The sequence below is a fragment of the Molothrus ater genome, chromosome 2 (genome assembly GCF_012460135.2).
Source record: "Molothrus ater isolate BHLD 08-10-18 breed brown headed cowbird chromosome 2, BPBGC_Mater_1.1, whole genome shotgun sequence".
In the NCBI taxonomy this organism is placed as follows: domain Eukaryota; kingdom Metazoa; phylum Chordata; class Aves; order Passeriformes; family Icteridae; genus Molothrus; species Molothrus ater.
In genome coordinates this window covers 68,614,725-68,640,474 of record NC_050479.2, presented here as the reverse complement: position 1 = coordinate 68,640,474, position 25,750 = coordinate 68,614,725, and the positions used below count along the sequence as shown (strand labels likewise).

The window sequence follows — 25,750 nt, the reverse complement described above, 5'->3', positions numbered from 1 at the left end:
TTGTCAAGTGCTGTGGTGTACTTAAAGAGTAAGTACTGCTTAGTATCACTATGTCACTGCATCATCACATGTATGATCTCATGGTTATTAGATAGTTCTTTTGCACTGCACCTGTGCCTCCCCATTTCAGGGGTCTTTGATGAAGGTTTCCAAGATCGTCTTCACATCTGAACATTTCAACCTTGTCTTCAGAGTGTGTGTAGTTACAGTGTTCCTTGGTCTGTCCGGTCTTAACTGGCCTAAATTCTTTGTTTTGTGGCTAATTGCCTTTACATTTGCCAATTTCTCATTAGTAGTAGTATACTTATCTATCTCTCAAACTGTCCACTTGGTGAGTTTTTCCATGTTTTTTGTCTATTCAGCATTAAGCAACTAGTTTACCACATACTAGCCATTACCTTGTATAGAAAGTTATTTATATCAGTTTACACAGGTATAAAAGTTATGATTCAGGTTATATTGGTATCAGGTTATACATATACATTAGGTTATATGGATATCTTATAATTCAAGTTATATAAGCACCTTGTAACCTAAATTATATAGGCATCAGTTACAAGCACTGTCCTATGCTCTAACTTCTGTGAAGTTTTCGGGTTCTTTCAGGTGTTTACAACACTTGGGCCAAAGAAAAGAAAGAGGCATTACTCATTAAGGGGCTAAATTACATTCTTCTCACTGTACAACTGGTTCAGTGCAAAGTGTGAGTTTTAAGTGTTTATGACTCCTGCACAGAAACAAAAAGCAATGGCCTGTCACACTGTGAGGAGGGCAACACTTGGAGCCGAAGTACTGTGAACAGTTAAACTCAAGAGGTCAGGAGATACCAGTAAAATGAACTTTATTTCAAAGCTCTTTAAAAAGCTTCACAATAACACTAACAGAATTAGCATTTCCTTCATTTTATGTACCCCACATGAAAAATGCATTGTTTAGCAAGAGATGAAACGTAAGCGTTTCTGCATGCTACTAACACATTTCACCATCTCATTACCTGATAAGTACTTTGGACTGCAACAATCAAAAACCTCAGACAGAAGGAGTTCTTCTGCAAAGTCCTTGTGAAGGGGACAGACACTGGCTTTTTCTGACATACCCAATTAGATGTCCAGACAAAAGAAAACTACCTTGGCATCTACAAATGCCTCTAGTGTTTCGATTACAATCTTTTAAAGGAGCAGTACATTTCAAAGCAAGGGCTTCTTTTCATCTTTAGTGATGCAAATGGTGAAATACTGCACAGAAGCTTAGTATGAACTCACAATTCCACAGGAATCTGAAAGTTACCAAGGCAATTTTCCTTTTAGGATAGTCATGACCAACACTTTTACTATTCTTCCTCCCACAACATAACATATTCCCTGACAAGTCTTAAGAAAAAAAATATAAATAGTTTCCAAAACAATGCATTCCCACCCCCATCACATATGACAGCCAAAACATCTTCTGTCATGGGATGAAATAATTGCTGCAAGTGCAGTGCCTTAGTCCAGGTCCATGTTAATGGTGTTTTGATCACCTGGATGACATTCACCGTTTTGCTGAGGCATTTCAGAATTTTTGTCATCTCCCATGTCTTCAGTTTTATAATCACTCTGCTCACTTAATGGGTTTTCCTCCTTAGGAGAGTCAACTTTTGGTTTTGGTTGTGTCACAACAGGCTCACAGACATTGTTTAACTCCTAAAAAAGATGGAAAAGATGTGGGCAGAATGTGTATTAAGGAGCCACCAGCTTCACTAGTGCAAAAATTCCTGTGTCCAAAAAACTGTTTGAAATTGGCTTCTGCATTTGTTCCCCTGAGTCCAAAGTAAAGTACTTATTGTACTCTGAAATAAATTGGCATACTTTCTGATGTTCTGTGGGCAAAGTTCAACTAAGTATTTTGGATTTCACATTGGTTTTTTTCAATACTATTTTGTATCTCAGTAGAATACTGAAAAACAACCTGAGTTTTTAAGGTGACTGAAAGACAAAATATCAATGAGCTCCACAGAATTGTATACAGTACACTAGAGTTCCTCTTCTTTCTGCTGGATCTCCTCCTTTCCATACTTTCTACCTTTCAAGAACACTAGAGCAGCACAATGAAACTGGGAAAGACAAAAGACACAGATACCAGTCTACTTTTAGCACCAACCTCTAAAGGTAGTTTCTTATGGTACTTACTTGTAGCTTTGCCTTAATTTCACTTGAATGCACAGCTGGATCCTGATCTAAGCTCTTCTTAGCCTGTGCACTCACAGCATTATTCATCCACTCTACCACTTCACTAACACACTTCTCTACTTTCATCATTTCCATCTCATCGATATGGATGTATTTCTCATCCTGTCCAAATACAAACATTTTGTATTAGTTAATAATGTCAAGTGTTAAAAATGTAATGAAGTTATGCCAACAAGTCTATCTCAATTATTCATAACTTGTAAATCTCTTCCAATGGTCAAAACAAATAGAAGTTAGCCACAAGGGAGATCCATTACAGCAAGAGACAACAGGAAATACAGATGTGAATATAAAGCTTCCTTTACCCAAATGAACAAGCAATCTGTTTCATAGAGGGCATAGAAGCTTCACAAAATGTCATGCAAAAAATATAACATTCTTAACAAAGCTGATAAAAAAAACATCCCCTCCCATTCTGGAGGAGCTACCTGCGCCCAAGATAGTTTGGACATTGAGATTCTGATGTACAGGGAAAGGACCACAGTTTTCAACTTTAGCATTCCTTACAATGCTACAGTTACACAATTAACTACTATCTGGAGAAGGACCTACTCACAGCAACACAACCAATGAATCCGTATTTAGAATTCTTAAATAAAGCTAAGTTTTTAAATATACTATTTACAATGATGTTAGTTATTTCACATACAACACTACTACTACTATGATTTCACCTAATTTTGTTATCTACAGCTGTGAAGACATAATTGTTTCTGATGTTAAGTCTCAGATTTATTTATTATTTATTATTATTTATTATTAATTAGTCTGAGTGTTGTGAGCCATCCTATTAAAATTCTTTAAGCTGAAATTCAAGGAGCAAGTTTTCAGACTGCAAAGTTATCAAGAACATAATCTACAAATAGTAATGGAAAACAAACCAAACACAAAAACCCCACAAAAAACCAAACCTCAAATACCCACATATAAGAAAATTGTGGTTTTTACTTTATCTGCAGCTAGGTTTTACACTAATGCTCACCATACAATAATTCTCGTCCTGAAAGAACTGGAAGAAGAGTGCATTTCTAAATAACAGATCAGTTTTTTAAAGGTCAAGAATCAGACCACAAGTCTAAACTCTTTATTAGAACACCCTCTTCAGTCTGGAAACATCCAGAAGTATCAAGCAACTGAAGATATGACACACTGCATGAGATTTTTTGAGTACTGGGAAACATTTGTGGTGTTAAATTTGTGACCTATATAGCAGTAGTTCACAGCTCATCTGAAAGTGCATTTGAAGCCCTCCAGCCAATGAGCCTCACGGAAGCACTGTGGTTAAAAAAAGGCCACTTACTTTATTCCTGAATTCCCCAGCTATTGTAGCATAATACTGGAGTCTGTGTCCCAATTCTTGTAATAGCTTTGGTCGTTCCTCTGCTTCTTGGAAGCGCATTTCAATTGGAGTACCTAATTTCTAGAAAAAGCAATTTCTCCATGTTTATGTGATTCATTAACATTCATTAATGTTGTTTAGCACAGTCTTTTGGAAATTTTGCTTTTCGGGCATATTAACAGGCCTACCTTTAAATTCTCTAATTTTTCTACATACACCTGCTTTGCTTCATCTTCACCCTCTTCATACAGCCAGCCTTCTGTCTCTGCTAGGAGGGCAGAGAATCCCTGCAGATCCTGTGTGTCAATATAATTCAACACATCAAACACTGAAATACACACCAATCAACCATGTTTGTCTTGAAGGAACATAACAGAGGTAAATATACACATGAATCCTTAGCCTCCTCTATAAAAATTTAATTTCCACTGCAGCTTTTGCCTAATTTAGTTACTTAAACCATGCCAGCTTCTGGACTAAGAAACACACATCTACAACAAAGGTAGCATTTACAGACTTTTGTCTTTGATTAGGCCAATGCTTGGGGTGTAACTCTAATTCATGGTTTTGGTTACACATAAAGCAACACAGTTTCCCCTTCCAGTCACCAGTTCCAATTGGAAACAAAACTTTACTCCATTTGTGACAAAACTTTTTTTCAGGGATATGTATTTGTTACACCTAAGCTTATTCTGAGTTAGTCACTGCCATCATTCAAATGAAGTTCTGGTTTTGCAGCTATGTTTAGGGTGGCTTTGAGCAAGTTTAACCAAGGTATACAAAACAGGTACTTGGTATTTTCGAAGAAGTTCCTGAAACCATAACCTACCTTTTCACAAACAAACTTTTCATATGGTCCAGACAGCTTGTCCCTGAACTCATATACATATTCCTCCACTGCATTCTTTGCATCATTTCTTTCTTTCTCCAGTTTATCTTGCATAATCATCTTTCCCTGTATACCACAGAAAATATTTTAATTAAAAAATAACAATGTTCAAACAGCATTCTACGAAGCACAGCTCCTGTAAAGTCTCCCAGAGGCCTTGGTTCACCTAACTGTTGAAATTCTCATTATTATGCAGTAGACTCATCTGAAGAAATGGGTTGCACTTCTCTGGATTACAACAGTTTAAATGAATCTGTGATGCCATTCCATGGATCAGTGCTCTAATACTAATTGCTGTAAAGGACATTTCAGTCTTTCTGATAAACATTTGTCAGTTATGTGTTAGAAGGCAGACAGTATGTTAGCTCACTGTTAATTGAGCCCACACTCCAGGGTGACAGTACAAGAACAGAGGCTGCCTTGAGAAGCAGGTGAATGGTTAATAACTGCACACAAGAAAGCAGTCTAAACCACACTAACTCACCTCTGTTTCAATATACATATTGAGGAGATCTTTTCCTAACTGCCAAACCAAGTTAGCTTCAATGGGCAGTTCCACATTCTTCACTTTTATCTTGGGTTTTTTAGCTTCTGGGGGCTGATCACCTTTCTTCTCATTTGTCTGAGTTAGAAAGAAGAAAAATAAGATAATTTTCCTGACTTCTTTCTGATGAAGTACTGCTATGATGAAAGACACATTCAGAGGAAGAACACACAAAGGTTTTTCCATGTTCTTTTAAAATCTTCAAAATATGCTCATGAGGCACTTTCCTTTTGGGGATTCCACCTCCTATCCTAGTCTCCTTAAAGTCTGTTTCGAGACAGTAAGCACTGAGCTGCAGCAAGGACATTTCTCAGATATATGCTGTGTTTGCAGATTTTCCAGAAGTGTTCATGTGTAACGTAGCAGTTCACTAATGATGCTGATAGGCCTTAAGATTTTAACCCAAAGCATTTTTCATCTCATACTGATGAAAAAAATGAAATCACTAGCAATAACATGCAGACAAATGCTTCACACTGATTGTTTCCTTTTAGGTTTATGAATTCCTGATCCCAGCTTCCCTCAGCAGGCCTAATAAGCTTGGCCTTTAACTGCTGGTTAAATTGAAATGTCTGCAACCCAAATAAACGAGTTGTACAACACTGCAAGAAGACATGGAAGTGGTAGAGAAAGGCTTCTTGCAGGAATCCTTTTGCAAACTCTGTACAGAAATCATCACAAGATACAGATATTATTTTTCACTATAGTAAAGGTGTGAAAATGAAAAAGGTTCCAACACCAAGTTCCTACTTTTCCTGAAATATATTACCATTTTAAAAGCCATTATATAGGATAACATTTTCAACAGAGTTAAAGGGTCACTCACTTTCTTGACATCTGGGATTTTGTTTTCTTCAGAGGGAGGTTCTGATGAAGGGGGAGACTGTGACGTTTGCTGACCATCAGTTTGTACCTGGGACTGTGTTCCAGCCTCACTGTTCTCTTGCTGGATATTTTTCTGAAATGAAAGCCCAGGCACAAAGGATGTAGAAGGCATGTGCACTTGCATTTAAGTATAGGGCACGTCACTTCTGACGCACGTACGGTACAAAGTGCCCTACACAGCATTCTGTGCACACGCAGAAACACACACGCTTCAGCTATGGAGATACAGACTGGGTGCAAGTTCAGAAGGAGTTCATGAAAATGTTACCAGTGCCAGGCTTGCTGCACAATACTTGTGTGCGTGTGTGCACGTGCTACCACTTTCTCGTACAAAAAGGGGCTTTTATTTTCTTGAGTCATAATGTTTACTTTTTCCCCCTCAAAACTATTAAAAGATCAAGTAGACTATAACAATGTGCATTATTCCCCAGTGCTCCCCTCTCCTTTAATGCTGTAGAAAACAATTCAGCTTTCCCTTTCACAAAAGGTTTCAAAAAACTTTACTGATACAAAGGGGATCAGTACAAATCCATTACATATAAATTCTTTCAACACAAAGTGCATGGATAATTAACAATCCAAATCTAGTTTTCCTGTTTGGAACAGTTGGATAACTATGGCAGCTGTAAGCAACCCCACCCTCAAACCTCAACCTGTCACTATTTGGCACTTCGCACGATAACTGATTTTGAAATCCACACGCTTTCAAGATACCACAAATTATCTCCTGTTCTTGTAAAGACAATTTCCTGACAGCTACACACATCTTAAAATTAATCTCCTTTTGCTTCTTTAGAGGAAGGTATTTTTCTTCCAGAGTATGTAACAGCATAACACACTTTCATCAATCATTAAGGACATTCACACACAAGAAAGGTCAACTTACATCACTGAAGTTTTCAATAGACCTCTGGTCCTGAGCTTCCACTTCAGTCTCAACACTAACATCTTCACACTCTTCACTTTTAACTGGTTCTACCATAGATGCAGTGGACACACTGAAAATGCCATGAGTATTGACACGGACTTTCACTTTGACTTTAGACTTCTCTCCGTCTTTCTGGGCTGCCACATTCTGGATAACATACCTACCTAAAACCAAAAGAATCAAAACTCACACAGTGGAATTAAGTAGGTAATATTACAGAGCCAGGAAAACATCTCCCTTTTTCATAGACAAACTGTTTTCTAAATATTTAATGAAGCCTCCATGCTAATCTCACAGTCCCTCAAATTAAATCAGTACTACCAGAAAAAAAAACCCAACAAAACCAAAGTACACCGCTTTTCAGCTAACTTCATCTTATAAAGTGAAGAGTAGGTTTTTCTGACACAACTAATACAGAGTAAATACAAAACTGGTGCTCTCTGTGTTACTAGTGGGCTGAAAGAAAACTACTGAAGGGCTTAGTCTAATGCCAATATAAAATGGTGCCTTTCTAATACAAGTTACTGCCCAAGACAGAAGCAGTATTTCGAGAGGCTTTCCTTACAGCTTCTAACATCCATGCAAGTCTGCCATTACCTTTTATTCTTGGGCAGAACCTAATTGTTCTGTAACTACTGTAATACTTGAAACAAGCATTGTGAAACTAATAGACTGACAATTAGTTCAACAGTAAATGAAGAATCAGATGTCCTTGACATTACTGCAGACATTTTTCCTTATGCATGGATTACCAAAAGAGTGACCTAGAGACCAGAATGCTCACTTAGCTGCAAAGTACAAGCTGCCCAAATTCACAGGCCAAATATACATATTTGCACACACCATTCCTTCAGCAACAGATCTAGATCACAAATGCACAAGCTTTTACCTGCCTTTCTCACAGGCTATGGAATATAATCCTCTCTCTCATAAATCCAATAATACTGGAATTGTGTGACCTGTTCTTTCTTTTGCCAGTCTCATTAGAACTACTATTTCACCCATTAGTCATACCAATAATTCTGTTCTGAGCAAAGAATTAATTGGCAACTGAGTTGAAACAAATCTGATCTTCAGTTCTGTTCTTACCAGTTTTCAGAACAGCAGATAAACAGTTTCTCATTTGTCAAAGCCAAATTAATTGAACACTGCCAAACCCCACCATCAGTCTTTATGGTAAGAGTTAGCCACAAAAGGCAGTCTGATGTTTCTGTAACTACAGAATATAGTCAGAGAATCATAGAATGGCCTGGGTTGGAAGTGACCTTAAAGACTACATTCCAAACCCCCTGCCTTTCATTGGACCAGGTTGCTCAGGACTTCATCCAACCTGGTCTTAAATACCTCCAAGGATGGGGCATCCACAACTTCTCTGGGAAACCTATTCCAGTGCCTCACCATCCTCACAGCAAAGACTTTGCTCCAAATATCTAATCTAAACCAGCTCTTTTGCAGTTTTTAAAGCTATTCCCCCTTGTACTGTCACTACTTGTGCTTGTAATAAGTCCCTCTCCCTTGTGCTGGTTTTTCAAAATACATGGCATGCAAACAAACAACATTTAATTGCATGCTTACAATTCAAGAACAATTATTTAATTGGCCTGTCTTTACCATCAGTCTTTTTCTAACTAACCACGTTGTAAGCTCTTTGTAAGTATCAACACTGTCAAGTGCTGCAATTTGTCAACAAGTATGAAAGAACTGCTTAGAAATGTTACATAGACGAATCAATACTGTAGTCTTGTAGCTGCCACTATTTCAGACTGCTTTGATTAGAAGTTACTCAGCATTATGTCAGTCGCAGAAGGCATAGGTAAAAACAGCTAGTTATTCACGACATGCTTTTTTTTATATACAGGAGATATTATTCAATTATTCCTAGCTTGCTTCAGTGATAAGCAGAAGATTTAAAAAGTTAAAAAGCTATCTTTAGTAGTCATAACCACATTTTAGTTGTAGGCATTGATTTGTTCCCCCTCATTTCTTCATTCAGCCAAAGCAACATTATAAGCAAGAAAAATAAAAAATACCAATTCAGTTGTCTCAGGAATGGGAACATTCTGAGTCCTTCAGAGACAAAAGCCTGAATATATACATCATAACCATACTGCACAACAGTTACTCTTTGATTCCAAATTGTTCTATTGGAGACAACACTATTTCCAGGACAACTACTTACCAATTTTTGACTCAGGATATGGGACTCCATTAGGATCAGAATAAAAAGCTTCTAGCTCAAATGGACCTTTCCTATAGAATGTAAGTACCTTAGAAAAGGGTGCTGCATGATTTCTGCTGAAGACCTCATGAACTCTGTAATTAAGGGAAAAGTATCACTTTTAGCAGTGTATTTGACCTGGAAAGTTTTGATATAGGGTCAGAACTCTTTAGAGGAATATCACGCTTTGAAACATTACCCTTCTGAACAATTCCAATAAAGGCACTTTACTACTCTACTGCAAGGAAAAGGATTTACTGTTCTCTACTGTAATGAGAACTTGTCCTATTCCACTATTTGAGCTTGAAATGGTGTATTTTGAATCATAATTTGCACCCTTCCTTAGTCTCAAAGGGATAATTATAGCCCTGTTAATTCCTTGCTCATTTATGTTGCATGGCTCAGTTGAGAGCCCTGACACCAGATTATTATTCATTCCTCAACATGACAGAAAAACAACCAGCTTTACTTCATGTTCTATGGCGTGTCCGCTATTATGCCAGCCTGATCCCAATTTCCAACTAAGCTTTGTCTCCTAACTGTGGAAGATCTCATCTAATAACCTAGATGTGAGAAAATGAGAGCTTTACCTAGAACATGAACCCACAGGTTGCTCTCATAGGTGACAGAACAATTAGGCCCTGCACCTCCACAGAAAACAGACAGGAAGAAAAAAAAGGCTAAACTACAAAGAACATGAAAAAAGTATGAACAGATCCCTCTAGAACCATGATTTTTCCACAGGTTGAACTTGGAGCTCTTTACATCCTAGAAAACAATTGCATTTCCCACAGGCATGGCACAATTAGTAACAGATGTCAGTCATATGAGACTGCAGCAAGAAATCACTCTTACAAATGTTAAATTTCTGCTAGGTGTTAAATTCCTCCTGCAGTCAGATAAATAGCATCCATATAAGTTCACAATATTTCCATAGTACCTAACATTACTAATAAATCAAGAATCTTTGGTGTCAGGAACACCTTGAGTAAAAAATGAAAAGCCAGAAGGCAAAGTGGAACCAGGACCCAAGCACTGATCTAATTTTATATTCCTAATCCTGACAACCAGATAAAGGCAAGACAAGATACTAGTTGGTAGCTCTTTCACTTACTTTTTAAAAATCTTTATGTTTTTACAAATGAGGAATTACAGCTCAAATTTCAACCTATGTCTTCACAATCTTCTCTGTCAACCATCTCTAGTACATGGCCTATGGGTTTTCTGCATGTGAATGCCAAAATCCTAGTTTAAATGCAAGCAAGAACATGACCCCTGAATTAAGAAGGTCAAAAGCTTCATGGAATGGTAGTCTGAGCTACCTACCCTTCAGTGTCCTCTGCTTCTGTGTTCCACAGCAGAGATATTGGAAAAGGCGTAGCATCTGTCACAGAAAATTCTCTCACTTTAAAAGCCGGAGAAAGAATGGCACACTGAAAAAATAATAAAAAACAAACAACAAAAAAGCTTGCATTAAAGCTGGTTAACTCCTCTACTCCACTAGACATGACAGCAAAAATTTTCAAACAAGTGAGAACTGTATTGATTTTACCAGGCAGGACTATTTCAATACTCAATTTCAACGCAGTATGAGAAATCTCACACACAAGTGTTTATGTGCTGTGTTAGCAGGTCTTTTGCAGCTTGTGAGTAAAGGTAACACTAAGAAAATAGCAGGACTATAAAAAAGGGAAATTCTGCAGTGCTTACTCCTAAAAGAAGTGTTTATCTAAAGGGTCTTGCTTCTTTCCCCAAACACAACAGATTGCTGGCAATGGGAAGCTGTCAGTGAGACAGAGTAAAGAAACAAGTCAAAGAGAAGAGGGTGAAATAAGACAATAAGTTAAAGGAGAAAAGGAAGAATACAGAATGTGTGGTTTGCTTGTAAAATATAGCTGGAAACAGTAAAAATGGGAGGGACACAGAATAAAGCCTGTTTCACATTAATGGCAAGCTGGATACCAGGAAAGTCAAACTTGCAGTAGTTTGGGCTCTCCATGAATACTTCTTATATCTTGTTGAGTAAAAGTAAATTGCAGCTTGACAACAACTTGAATTTTTGGCATTAAAGATCTCTAGATTGTGTTCTTCTGAAGAGCAGAGGGGGCTGCTTACAGAAAGCACCCTGCAATAGAGTACTGCACCAGGGAGGACTACGCTGATCTTTTTAAACAGTACAGTCCCATAAAAAGACCTAGTGAACATGTATGTTCCCTTGAGTATGTTAAAATGGACCACTTCTACAATTTTTCATAACTGCTTGACCTATTCTTCATGGAAGAAATACATCTTTTAATTTCATCAAGTGCTGCCAGTACTATACCTGCAGAGCACAGCCCCTAGCTATGGCTTCATCTGCATTCAGTGTTGTACTGACATCCTTGCCAAAGAATTTAGCAATCCTCTCTTTGACAGCAGGAATACGGGTTGCTCCTCCCACAATCTCTACAGCATTTACATCTTCCACTTTCAGCTGTGTTTGTTCCATTAATGAAAGCAGAGGCATCTCTATCCTCTGCAGCAGGTCAGCACACAATTCTTCAAATTGTGACCTAAGAAAAAAAAAATGGAATTAACAAAAGAATGCCTGTCCCACGAGAACCTTGCCTGGTATTTGTTTCCAAACCGACGCTGACTAGGTTGGTTAACTACACTGCAGAGACCTAAAGCTAAACTCCTGTGAGTAGGCCAAAGTGGCAACCATAGACAGGGTAGTACACAAACAGCTGCTTTCAAATTTTCCTAAGCCACTATCAATGTAGTTAAATAAGATAAAGGTTTTGTTTGGGCAGCTGCTATGTATTTGCCTCAGAGCAGATGTTACAGATAAATCAGAAAACACTGACACTTCCTTTATAATGAAAAACTGTTGCCTAAATACTGGAAGAAAAACAACCCACCACTCTTAGCAGTAGCTACCAAACAAATGAAGCCATGCATGTGAAGAGAGAGACTTCATTTACACTTGGACCATAATCAATTCATCACCCCTAAGCACTGTTTCTGCCCTCCATTTCTCTATCAATTCCACAGTACACTAAGAACAGAAAAAAAGAAACAAAGCTTAAATTGTTCCTATCTTAAAAGAGTATGGGATTTAAGTTACCTAAAATATGCAGCAAGTCAAAATATGCAACCAACCTTCTGGTTTGCAAGCATCAATCCATGGTTTTAAGACCATATTCTACAAAAAGAATCTAAATTTTTATGTATGCTTTATTGCACTGAAACATTACTCAGGTAGCTGAACATCCCATTTCCCAGACTTAGCTGTTCTAGCATTACAAAATGCCACAGCTATTCAGCACTTAGACTTAATTTTAGCACATTAAGTTTCTTTCAAACACCGAAAGAAACACTACTTGAAAAAAATGGCCACTAAAGCAAATGCCTGTCTGGTACAGAACTCACCTGTTCATTTTTCCAGATACATCAGTATCATTCATGAAACACTCAATATTTAGGGGAATGTCTGTGCTATTTGAACTCATCAGTTTCTTCAGTTTCTCACATTCCTGATACAGACGAAGAAGAGCCCGAACTTTGGTTTTTGGATCTAGTTTGTACTTTGATTTTATTTCTGCACAAAAGTAATCTACCAGCTTTCCATCAAAGTTTCTCCCACCAAGGAAAGGGTCAAATGCTGTCCCAAGTACCTGGTTTAAAAGAACACAATTATTTAGTTTAACACTAATAAAATCACAGGGAATAGCAGTCTTCCAGTATCAGCAAGTACTTGCTTCAAAATAATGCTGGGGATAGGTCAGCCTATCTTCCAATGCACAATCACATCAGCCAAAAATTGATCTTCACTTTTACAGAGGAAATAAGACTAAGTAACGAAGTGACAATCCTAAGTATTCAAAATTTTCATCCATACACACACTCATTTAGATAAAGCAAAATAAATTATAGCACTAGTATTATTTATCTTACATTTGTGTATTGCAAGAAATTTACAGCCTGTTTGAAACAATTCTAATGAAATGAAGGACACTGATGAAAACCTTTGCCTTTTGACTCATTGCCACTTTCCATGCATTAAATTATTTCAGAATTTAAAAAAGAAGGCAGATTGGCAGGCTATTTGATTCTAATTGCTGGTAAACCTTTTTATTTCCATTTAATCTTACTACCTTCAGTTTACTCTTGTTGAATGCACAGGCTGATACTTGAAATGCAGAATGTCCCATATCAACAAACACAACTATCCGTGGCTTCTCTTCAGGAGCTGGAAGGTCTTGTTTATAAATTCCATAATTCAGAGCCACTGCAAAAGAAGTGTCAGGTATTATCCACACAATCTCTAATTTCCAGTGGCATACCACAACAACCCTGTGAACATTAAGCTATAAGATCAAAAGCATAAAGACAAATCCAGACATACACCTGTGAACATACATTATCTTTGTGGAAGCTTCGTTCCATTAATCTAAGCTGTAGGACCTGAAAAGCAGAACTTACTCCCTTAGTCATGTATATGCTCCCTAAGCATTTGTTTGGGTTTGTTTCTTTTTGCCTTGCAAAGTAGTCAAAAGCATAGAACATCTTAACAACAAAACCCAAACCCAGTTTTGTATTTCCAGTGAGTATCTTCCAAGCTGGGAAGTTTTGTCTGAGTGTTGTATAAATGGTCAGCAGAGCCATGTGTCTGCTTAAAATCCTGACTATACTGAAAAAAAGCCTTGGAAGTTATGATGTGTTGATGTTTAATCAAGGAACTTCCTTTAGGACTGTCTAACTCCTGCAACTGTGGATCTGGGCAGTACACTAAATGAACAAGTAGTCCAGGCACATGTAGTGACTCCTAAATAAGTGCTCAGGGAAATAATTATCAATGGAGCTTGATCTCATCTACCCATTCACACAGAAGACATTAAACCAAGAAAAGAACACAAGTTTTTCAAATATTTATGTCTTATATTTGCCTTTTCAAGTCAGTCCTTCTTCTTAAAGTAATTAAATGGACCCTCTATCCCACCTGTCAATTGCAGGAACTGCTCTTTTATCCTACTTACCTGCTGTCATGTCATTCATTAATCTAAGACAATTTAGACCAACAATCTGAGCTGCATCCAGAAGGGACCTCCTTTCAGCATCTGTGAAAAATGATGGAACCTGAAGAAAGCAGGTGAGAATACAAAGTTATTTCCAGAAAATGAGACATTACACCACTTATTTGAAAGTATTAATTTAAAAATTGTATCTATTCCTCCTCTTTGAGGAAGATACTTACTGCAAGCCTCTAAAATGCAACTACCATACTGAATTGACACTTCAAATATTCTACTCAGAGATGGAATTAAAACAGCATCAGCTAGTTTACATGAGCACACACTAGCAAGAAACAAATGAGTTATTTGTATACAAATGTTAATAACAGTAAGTGCTGGCTCAAAATGTGAAACTGGGTATTATGAAGAGAGTGACATGGAATACCTTAATCAGAGCTAGCAGGTAGACTCCTGTCCAAGGAAAGAGGGAATTAAAAGCATACAGCAATACTACAGATGTGAGAGATGCAAAGAAATAAGGGATAACAAATGAAGAGAATCTATTTTGGCAGAAATTACTTTGGGCAAGAAGTGCTAAGAAATTCTGAAGGAATAGGCTGCTGAAAATTTTCTACAGATCTCTGGCACTGGACAGTGCCTTCTGATGTCCCCCCTCCAGGGCCACATGAGGAACTAGCTTTCCAGGTTCAACTGGAGAATCAACATTTCTAATAATAACAGAGCTAAATATTCCTAGATGCAACATAAGACAGACTTCTTCAGAGTCATTGAGAACAGAGAGGCAGGTGTTATTTTATACTGGGGCTTTGCAATGGAATGACTGATCTTGATCTGAGGTCATTTTCTGTGCAGTCATAACAGTGAAAGAAACAAAACAAAGTTTGCTGAAAGGATGAAGATAAACACAGCAGAAACTATAATTTTCAGCTGACAGAGGGCAAATCTTCATAAACAAAGGAAATTGTTCAAAGCTGTTATCAAATTGTTTTAAATCCAAGAAAAACACCAACATATGTATTTACTTCAATGAGTAATTAGTATGCTTAGTCATGAAAGCAAGCTGTTCCAGAAGGATTTATACCTGGATCCAGAAACATTTTGGGTCCAAAGGACCAGACATTTCCAAGAGAATGAGTTCATTAAGTTAGTCAGGGCCTGGAATATGGCAGCAGCCCTGGGATTTCTTTAAGTCAGAAGCTCTAAACCTAGTTTGGATTAATCCCTTTGTAAGTGCTTAACAGAGTTCTTTTTCACTCTGCATGAATAGAAACAAAATGCCCTCAATAGCTGAAGTTAAGAGACATAATGTTCCTGCGCACTACAATTACTTACAGAAATAACACAGTCTGTTACTGGCTTTTTCAGGTTACTCTCTGCAGTCTCCTTCAATTTAGTCAACAGCATAGCTGAAATCTGTTCCACACTGAAGATGTGCTCCTCATCCATGTACATGACCTGGACAGAATAGGTAAAATAATTCCATTAGTTCAACTGATAGAAAATTGCATACATTTAATGTTCTTTGATACACTGCTGGCTAATACTCTATGAATCACGACATGCTTCATTATTTCATTATAGAACTTCAGTTTACAATTTAATTTCCCAGCTGAGTGCTTATAGAAGCAATAATTCCATTCTGTCTTAAAACATCAAGAACTGTATCAACTCCATAGATTAAGGAAATTGCCAAAAATGACACATTTAAAATGCAGCACACCATTAAGTAAAAATAGCCATCATTTTTCAAACTGATGCCAAATGCAAAAAATGTACAGAAGTACTTGCTGTGTATTTTTCCTTGGCATTTTTATCCCTCTACTCAAATATGTGAGGCGTCTCTGAAAGGAATAACTGTGCAACAACAGTTCACCTATGCATATGAAACAACTAAAAGCTTAAGATAAAGCTTAACAAAAAGTTTATTTATTGCTCTCTTAGCAAAAAATTATTCTTGAAGCACCATTTTTATCATGCAATAGAACACATGACAATGATGAAGTGAAGTAATATGTTACAGCTGATGCTTGAAAGTAACACTTTTATTCACTCAGTATGTTTTGGGGAAAAATGAGGCATTTTGGTTTTAATAGAAAAATTGTTCTCTAAACCTCCCAGTCTTATTGAATTTTACTGAATCAATTATTAAAACTTTTTAACCACAGTTAAATACAAATAAATACTAATTTGTTCTCCAATCAGCCTAAGAAAATAAGGAAAAATACCAAGTAGTAGAGTTCTCCCAATACTAGACTCTGATAATACAAGACTCCTACACACAGATTAAAGGAAACCAATAATTTCTGTCTGAATTTATCTGTTAACCTCACAAATCACAAACAGCAAAAGAAAAAGCATCTCCCTTTTTTTCTGTGATCTATTCACTACTTAGGACTGATCTATACTGAAGTTATAAGGGACCAGTTCAAGCTAAAGTCTTCAACAGTGAAGCAACACTGATTGTTATGCCAGCAGGGCTTCATTATCAGTAATTGTACATATTTCTGTAAAGGGACACAATGTAAACTGCACCTATTCTATGAAAAACAGACATTGCATCAGTGAAGTCCTTGAAATGTAAGCAAGAGCCAAACCTGCAATGTGATAGGAACTGGTTTTGAACACCTTTTTGCAAGTAACTGACTCCAGGCAGTCCACTAAAGACACACTTGCCACTCATTTAAGGCCATCACTCTAAAGAAGAGTTCTGACTATTTTCTAAAGCGTTTAAAAAACACCTAATAAGTCAGCTGCAATGCATTCCACACAAGTGGCAGAAAGTCATACTTTGAAGTAAAACCATACAACCTTGTAATTATCTTAGCAGTTTTTCTGCCAGTGTGTTTGAGCTAGAGGTGCAATTTGCCAACAGGGAAACTTGCATTTCAGCAATTATTTGTAAATGAACCTTAATTTGAAGGTTAATATCCACTATTTAAAGATAAAGCTGTCTATTCATAGAAGAGCTCTTCTTTAACAGAGAGATTAAAACAACCTACCTTTAGGGTAATTAAAAGAAACCCATATTTTCATTTCAGGTGCTGAAATGTAAGACTTCAGATTTATCTATACAACCCAGAAAGACAGACTGCAGATTTACCTTCACTCCAACTCCACCATTCTTCATGGGAACCAAATCATAGCTCAACTTTTCTTTTTCCTTCTGAACAAAAGGATCATTAAATGCACGGCCATGGAATCTCTTGAAGTTAGATACAGTGTTGTGGGCATGAGTAATTTGCTGTAAAGAAATACAGGATAGTTAGAAATCCACTCTTAATCAGCCTGCAATGTTCAGTGCTGTTCTGTAGGCCCCCAAGCACAGGTCAAGTTTTCAGACTACTGCTCACTCCCTTGTCACAGCTTTACTTAACACTGGTAATTACTGTCTGGTACTTTTTATCAGCTCATTAATAAGTTAGACACAGACCATTACTTATTAAGGATTATAAAACTATCTATCTCTGAAACCTTGAGACAACTGGGTGAACAATAACATGATCAATAGAGTCTACTACTTTAGCCAACTAATTTAGAATGATAGAACCACTTAAATTGAAAAAGGCCTTTCAGATCAAGTTCAGCTATTTACCTAACACAGCCAAGTCCACCAATGTCCCCAAAAGCCACATCCACACACCTTTTACATACCTCCCAGGACAGTGACTCCACCACTTCCCTGGGCAGCCTGTTCAGATGTTCATAATCCATTCAGTGAAAAAATATTTTCCTAACAGCTAATCTAAACTTCTCCTGGTGCAATTTTGTGCTCCTTTTAGGTTATTATACACAGTGATAAGGACACACCTGAGCTTCCTTTTCTCCAGGCTAAGCACCCCCAGCTCCCTCAGCTGCTCCTCATCAGACTTGCACTCCAGACCCTTCCCCAGCTCCATTGTCCTTTTCTGGATTCACTCCAGCACCTCAGCATCCTTCTTGTAGTGAGGGGCCCAAAAGTGAACCCAGGATCTGAGGTGTGGCCTCACCAGTGTTGAGTGCAGGGGCACAATCACTGCCCTGGTCCTGCTGGAACACTACTGCTGACACAGGCAAAGGCACCATTGGCCTTCTTGGCCACCTGGGCACAGCAGGCTCATGTTCAACCACTGTCAAACAGCACTCCCAGGTCTTTTTCCACCAGGCAGCTCCCCAGCCACCCTGCTCCCACCCTGTAGTGTTACATGAGGTTGTTGTGTCTCAAGTGCAGGACACTGCACTCATTAAACCTCACACAGTGGCCCTCAACCCTTCAATCCAGCCTGTCTACATCCTTTTGTAAAGCCATCCTGCCCTCCAGCAGATCAACACTCCAGTCCAATATGGCCTCACCTCCAAAGTGACTGAAGCTGCACTCGATCCCTTTTTCCAGATCACTGAATAAAATACCAGATAGGGCTGGCCCCCAGTACTAAGCCTTGGAGACACGATTGGTGATATGCTGCCAGCCAGATTTAACTCCATTCACCATAACACTCTGGGCCTGGTTATCCAGCCAGTTTTTAACCAGTTAGGAGTAACACCCCAGTTCTGCCACTCATACTCCCATGTTGCCATAATGGCAACTGTGTCAGAGTTTTACTGCTGCACAGTGGTGTCCAGCTCCTCCTCTTTATTGCCTGTGCTGCAGGCATTGATGCCTGCTGGCATGCAATTCAGCTGGGCTATCGATCCTGCCACATTTATGCAGAGGAGAAGCCCCAGCTCCTATGTGACCATTCTCAGGAGCTCTCACAGCTTTCAAACACATCAATAATAACCCTTGTGCCACTACTGCTGCATGGATCTCCATCCCATCTCCACCAAGGCAGCAGAGTGAAGGACCTCACTCTCTCTCAAACACTGCTGTGGTGCCCCACAGGCTTATCTCTAGCAAACTTGGTTGTATGTCTTTCCCCCTCCAAATCTGGTTTAAAGCTCTCAGTGATCCCTGCTAGCTCCTGTGCAAAGATCCTTTTCCCCCTCTGAGACAGGTGTACCCTGCCTGTTGCTAGCAGTCCTGCTGTCATGTAAACTGACCCATGATCAAAACCCCCAAATTCTGCCAATGGCACCAAGCTCAGATATTGGTCTGCTAGCTTTTTCTGTTTCCTCCTTTATTTCCTGCAACTGGAAGGATAGAGAACACATGATAGCACTATTTGTGCTCCTGATCCCTTAAGCAGTCATTCCAAGGCTATGAAATCTTTCCTGATTGCCCTTGGACTTCCTGGTCACCTCATCACTGCCAACCTGAGAAACCAATAATGGATAATTATCTGACAGCCATACCGGGGTAGGAACTTGGACCCCAGAGAGGCAGCAGACTTTCCTAAGAAGTGGTTCCTGCCAACATATTGGGCCTCCTGCTCCCTTCCAAAGGGAGTCTCCTATGGTAATGTCCTCTTTTTCTCCAGGGAAGCAGTTTTGACACAGGCCAACTTAACCTTGGTGACAGATTGCTCCCTATCCCTTCAAGTCAGTGCTTTCCAGCAGGTGGAGGAGAGAGAAAGGAATCCTCTGTGTGTCCTGTCTGCCTCCCAGGCACGTCCCAGGGAAGGCAGGGTGCAATTCCAATATATCATCTCTCTCTCTCACACTCCCTGATAGTCCTCAACCTACTCACCTCCCACCAGAGTTCTTCACTAAGTGGAAGAGTACCTGGGCACATTCCCACATCTGTGCTTACAAGTGCCACCCATTACTGGTACTGAGAGCAGGGCTCACCCTGCAGTGCCACCCAGTGTGTCCCTGCCAGAGCTGTCTGGGCAGCTGTGCCAGCCGTGCCGGGTGTGAAGCTGAGCGAGGCCGTGGCTTTCTGCCAGGTGGGTACCGCTGCTCCCTGGCTGGGCTGGCACTGCCTCTGCACCTTCCTGCACACTGCTGTGCCACACCCTGCTCACCTGTGCTCCCTAAGGGCTTCTTTTATATTTGGGGGAAACGGCTGTTGTTGCTCCTGGCCCCACCCAGGTCTCATCAGCCACTGCCACTCAAGCTGCAGGCCTCTGGCAGCTCTTGTTTCCCCGTGACACTCCTCCAGTTCAGGAAACCCCCCGCGCACTGCACTGGAGCACTCTGCTGCTGATTGTGCTGGCAAACAGAGCCACTCACCTTGCACCTCACTCTTGTCACCCTGGGTGACAGAACTTAGACCAAATTCAAATGTTTAAAGACTGCAACTACATATGAAGCTGGCTTCTCTGTCTGTAAACTGGCCCTCCAGCCCAAGCCACACCACCTCCACTTTAAACATTATTTCATTTAGCACAAGCAAGGGCTTTCCTAGTTACTAAGTGTCAAGCTTAAGTGTCCCCGTATATTTCAATAGTTACTTTTTTCTCCCTAAGCTACTTTGAAATCACTTCATTCCCTTGTTCACACTCACCTAGCAGCAACTCAAATTGCTGCACTAGACCAAAGAAGAATACAGTGCTTAGACAACTTGGAACTTTTTTTTTGCTAACAACAGCTTGAACTATGTGCTAAACTACAATGCAAGCTCCCCAGAGCAAACAAGTGACATAAAGAAGCATTCGTTATCAGAAATGCAAAGCACAACAGAAAACAGACAACTAGAGCAGCCTAAGAGATAATACAAGTATCTCAGAGTAAACTTAATTCTATTTTATTAGAGAGAAATTATAGAAGTGTGTTATCTACAAAACAATTTAGGCAGGCACCAACAGGCTGCATGATAGCAACTCAAATGCTGAGCATACCAAGGAATATTTCTAGCATTCACTACCCTCAAAGAAAAGCATCAATTCCTGGTTGCATTAAAAATTTTCCACCATGAAATAGAAGAATTTGAGCTACATCTTTATTAAAAAGCTACTCAACTAGGACAGTTCTCCTACAGAAAAGCTCCCTGACAAAAAAGGAGGCCATACTCCCACTAACAATCAGTAACTTTCAGACAGCTGTGTCTGTGGAAAGATGTCACACTTGGACTGCCTGCTGAGAGTCATCCTTGGTTTATTCTCATCACCAAACAGTGCTCAGCAATTAATAGTACAAGCACAAGTTAACACAGGCCAAAAATCATGCCAGGAACTATTCCAGTACTTAAATGTGATTGAGTAGTTAGGCTCCTATGTTGAAGATCGTTGCCCAGCATGGTTTTATTTATTTGTATAGCCACAACTTCAGAGTGCTTGAATGCTACGTATTTCCCAGCTGTATGGCTGAAGAACGTAGCAGCAGGAATTATTACCATGTAGTGGGGAGAGAAGCGCAAACACTCTGGCAGCTTTTATAGCCTAATTTAGAATTAACCTCAAAGCCTTTTCTAAGAGAACAATCTTAAGATATTTTTAGAGTAATTGTATGCCATTAGGTCTGTAGCATGTTTTAATATCTTCCTGCTTAGTCACAATTAAGAAAGCTGAGAATTATGATCTGTTAACTAATGTACTGTTCTCAACTCCAGTGCTTACCTAAAGGTTACAGAAATTCGCTGAAAATTTGCTCCAGTAGCAATTTCTCAAATATTAAAGACAGCACCTTAAAGTATTTTGAGCTCTCTCACAAAATCACACCATAGAAGTCACCAGTCAACACTTCTTTTTATTTTGTGGGATTTTTTTTGTTTTTTGCTTTTTCTTTTTCAAATGAAAACAATCATTGTACTCCTTGATTTAAGTAGCTACTACACCCTAAGACACCAAAAATGTAACTCTCAGTAGTCCATGTCAGGAAACTTTCACATTTACAAAAGAAACAATTCACATCTCAGATCATCAGCCAAACTGGACCACTTACAACTACAAAAATAAATGATCTGTCATCTTTTATCATTTAAAGTATTACATTCTTTTTTCCTGGCAAAAATATTTAGCTTCAATTTCTAGGAGAGCCAAGCATGAAATAATCAAGTAACAGCATACAGGTTAGTCTGAAGTCACAGGTGTTCATTACTGCAAATACACACTTGCAGATGCAAGCTAAGAGAGAATCTGCCTCACTTGCAGCTTACTTCTTGTTTCCACAGCACCTACTGGAACAATCTAACAATACTGAAAGATGCTTGAGAGTACATCGGTTTCAGATCATTTCTCATTTTGAGTAACAATTCATTTTTGCACACTAATGAATCACACTAGTTTCTGACTTGCAACAATGTCAGCAGTCAACTCAGCAATGCTGAAATGAAATTTAAAAAATAAACACAAACACATGTATTTACTTCATTACTCCAAATGCTAACCTGTAACTGAATGTGCATGTGCTCGTCAACGTGTGAAGTATTTGTATTGCCTCGGCTATTTAAAATTAAGAGGAGTGCTGTTACAGTGGAATAAAGTCTCCTTTAGTGCTCTCTCCATGGAAACCCACTGCAGTCCTTTGCTACATGAGAGAGATGCACAGGCCAGCCGAGGCTGCATGCTTGATCTCCCAGCAGCAGTTATGTAACAACGCACAATACCTAAGGATTTCTGTCATCATTACAGTTTGTTATTCTGAGACTTGTTGGAATCAAGTTCTCCTTCTAAACTGAAAATACTACTTTAATAAAGAAAACATTCAATCTTTCAAAGCACCTCAATAATTAAAAAAAAACAACAAAACCAAAAACAACAAAAAAACCAAAATAAGGACTTGCACCTTCAAAACCAGGGGCATTTAATTTACAGCAAATGCAAGGGTAGTAAGGTACCCTAAATAGCTTTAAGAATCTGAGCCAAACCTCTCCCCTTACATCTAATTTTAAGAGACTATATACAGAATTTAAAATGTTTTCCTTCAAGTACCAGGAAAATCCTGTATACAATCATTAGGAAAAGAAACCCAGTGGCCTTAACTTGTCAGAATATGAACATATTCCACTGGAAAGTATTACATTAACGATGGAGAGAGCATTCTAGCAAAAACATCCCACATTTCTCCAAAGAAAGCCTGGCAGCATAGTGCAGCATTTCTAAAATAAAAGACTCAACAAGAAACTGAGGCTGTTTGGCTTTAAATACACACAGCCAACTCTCTTTACACACACTGGTACTTCAACAGTTAGCAGCAGGAAATTACCTACCTGGTTTTTAGCTGCCACACCAATAGCTCTGTTTTTGGATCCAAATGAAACCACCGACCTGGAAAGAACAACAGGCTAATTATCTCGGTCCTGACAACAAACACGACTGAGAACTGTCACGGATTCGTTTTCTACTACTGCAGATAAAACACCTGAGTCTTTCTGTCAAAGTGTTATTCCTGTAGTAAAAAACTAGAGGAAGACTTTTATCCGTCTTAAAGCCTTGGCCCGAGTCCAGGACTTTTCACAATGGCTTATCCGAACGGTACAACAGGATGATCGCAATTCAGAGCTCAAAGCCGGACTACACCCTACCCGTCTGTGCATGGCTGCTTCCAACTTGTCAACTAACTCCTGCTTGGAGCCAGAGGCTTTCTATATCTAACCTCTGACTAAGGGAGAGCTGCCCTGGAGCAGCTGGCAGAGCCCATCCTCCGCAGCACGAGTGGGAGCGTGTCCGCCCGTGTCCCACTTACCCCGGGCTGCCCCCCGGGGATCCTCCTGCCGCCCCCGGCGCTCCCCGCCCGCCGCAGCACGGCCCGAGCGGGCTCCGCACGGCCCCGCAGCCCCGGGCACTGCCCGCGGGACGCGCTCCGGCTCCGGGCCACGGAACGGGCCGGGACCGGGAGAATACATACAGGGGAACAACGCGGGTGGGGATCGGGGCGGGGGGCACTGAGCGGGTCACGGTCGGGGGGCACAGCGGGACCCAGCGGCTGAGGGGATGGGGGCACACAGCGGGTTGGGGCGGGAAGGGGAGCACGGGGGCACACAGCGGCTCGGAGGGACACACAGAGGGCTGCCGCCCGGCCCCGCCACCCTGTACCGACCCCCCGTCAGCCCTCGGAGGCGGCGAGTGCCGGGAAACGCGCTGGCCCCGCACAGCGGGAACCCCCCCCCCACGCCCCACCGCGAAACTTCCAGCAGCTTCTCCACGGCGGGCGCTCCGCCGGGCACGGACCGGCCCCCGCCCGCCATCCCCCCCCAACTCACGGCGTGCACCGGTCGCTGAACTCGTTGGCGACGGTCTCGATGCCGCCGGCCCGCGCCACGGCGATGTAGCAGCTCTGGAAGCCCAGATCAAAGCCCACCACGGCCATTGCCCCGGCGCCAGAGGGAGGCCCCCGCTCTGCCCGGCTCGCTCCCGGTGCTGCTGCGGCCGCCGGTCCCCGTAGCGTGCGCGGGCGGGCGGGGAGGGGACGCAGCGGCGCCGCCGCCGCTTTAAATATGACAATGAGGCGAAGTTTCCAGAAACTGCGGCAGCCACTCACCGGCTCCACGTGCGGCTTCCGCTTCCGCCCTCGGCTGCCTTCTCGAACAATTCCCGCCAATCGGCGGCGCCGGGCGCGATGACGTAGACCGTTTCCACGGCGACCGCGGACGCCGCCGGCCCCCCGGGGGTGGGGCCAGGCGCGCGGGGCGGGGCCGTGCGGAGGTGGTGGCGGGGCCGGGGAAGGCGGGGGATCCGCGGCCCTGGAATGTGAGGGAGAAAGGGATACGAGCCGTTTTCCCCGTCCGTGCCCCCACTTCAGTGCACTGGGTAACCTCTCTAGAGCTCTTTGTCACGTTGTTGTGGGTATCTCCCTCCCGCGCTGGCAGGCGAAATACTCTAATTGTACGCGCTACTGGCTCTCTGCAAAGGGCTTTTGTCTCGGTATGCTACAATCCGCTATAACATAAATGTTCTATTGCCTCCTAGCAGTCCAGCTCTAGCTTTTTGTGCAGGACCCCATCCCTGTTCGAAGAAGTCTTAACCTTTTACATTCCGTATGGAGGTGTGGTGGGTACACAGACCCTGATTTCGGTTGTCAGCAGTACATCCATCGCAGAATCAATCCGGTTGGAAAAGACCTCTGCGATCATCGAGTCCAACACGTAACAGAACCATAACAACCAGACCTTGGTACTGAGTGCCTCATCCAGTCTTTCCTTAAACTCCTCCAGGGACAGTGAGTCCATCACCTCCCTGGGCAGCCGATTCCAATATCTAATTGCCCTTCCCGTGAAGAAATTCCTCCTAATGTTCAGTCTCATATCCCCCAGGCACAGCCTAAAGCTATGTACTCTCTGCATGTTAGGGGCTGCCTTTCAGGTCCTGGCTGTTACAAAGGGCAGGGAGAGATGATAGCATTCATTGTCCTGAGGGTCCCTGCATGGAAGAGGCAAGATATTTCCACCCCCACCCCCAACACCCCCTTCTAGGAACTGTGATTCAGCAATTTCTGATAAAGCTTTGCTTCAATGTTGAGTAGCATTCAGCTCTGCTGGATTTTGACTCCTCTTGGGGGTGTATGGGGAGGATTTGGTGTCCTAAAATAGTGTTTGCCTGTTTCAGAGGGACACGGGGCTGAAAAATTCATGAGACCAGCGTGACTAGCTAAGGATGCAGTTTCTAACTTCAGAATGAGCTGATAGGTTGGCCTGGTAGATGTGTGTGTGTGAGCTGGTGAAGTTTCATGTCCTTACTTGACATGGTAAATATTCATGGTAATGGTATTTCCAGCTTTGAATGAGGAGACAGACTTCATCAAAGTATTTAGCTGCTTAAATATCCTAATACAGAAATGCTTAAAGTACTCAAGCGGCCTCTATGAGCATCCAAAGTCCTTGTATCCTGGATAACACTTCTGTAGAACTTGAAGGTGAAAAACCAGTCTTAATTTATCAGTTCACCTGTGTGCCACCTGTCACCCTACCTGA

General features: G+C 40.9%; 1 protein-coding gene across 2 annotated transcripts; it reads right to left on the bottom strand.

Moving 5' to 3' along the window:
• Positions 1–824: 824 nt before the first annotated feature.
• On the bottom strand, positions 825–24,281 carry HSPH1 (heat shock protein family H (Hsp110) member 1). 2 transcript variants are annotated; one of them, XM_036404358.2, is made up of 18 exons: positions 24,044–24,280; positions 23,051–23,108; positions 17,147–17,287; positions 15,379–15,501; positions 14,050–14,149; positions 13,168–13,301; positions 12,443–12,687; positions 11,355–11,583; positions 10,358–10,464; positions 8,993–9,126; positions 6,772–6,977; positions 5,827–5,958; positions 4,941–5,078; positions 4,397–4,522; positions 3,756–3,863; positions 3,529–3,648; positions 2,169–2,330; positions 825–1,682 (listed from the first exon to the last, which is right to left on the bottom strand). In XM_036404358.2, the coding sequence occupies exons 1-18, from the start codon at positions 24,148–24,150 to the stop codon at positions 1,485–1,487; spliced, it is 2,568 nt and encodes an 855-aa protein (XP_036260251.1). In that variant the 5' UTR covers positions 24,151–24,280; the 3' UTR covers positions 825–1,484. The 2 variants fall into 2 exon arrangements, with proteins under 2 accessions (XP_036260251.1, XP_036260252.1); XM_036404359.2 differs by lacking the exon at positions 5,827–5,958 and having other exon boundaries at positions 24,044–24,281.
• Between the last annotated feature and the right edge of the window lie 1,469 nt (positions 24,282–25,750).

Coding starts and splice junctions, on each gene's coding strand:
- HSPH1 (XM_036404358.2), bottom strand. CDS start 24,150: ATGGCCGTGGTGGGCTTTGATCTGGGCTTCCAGAGCTGCTACATCGCC. Junction 12,688..13,167: donor TCAACAAGAGTAAACTGAAG/GTAGTAAGATTA, acceptor CTTTTAAACCAG/GTACTTGGGACAGCATTTGA. Junction 6,978..8,992: donor ATATCCTGAGTCAAAAATTG/GTAAGTAGTTGT, acceptor TTTTGGTTTTAG/GTAGGTATGTTATCCAGAAT.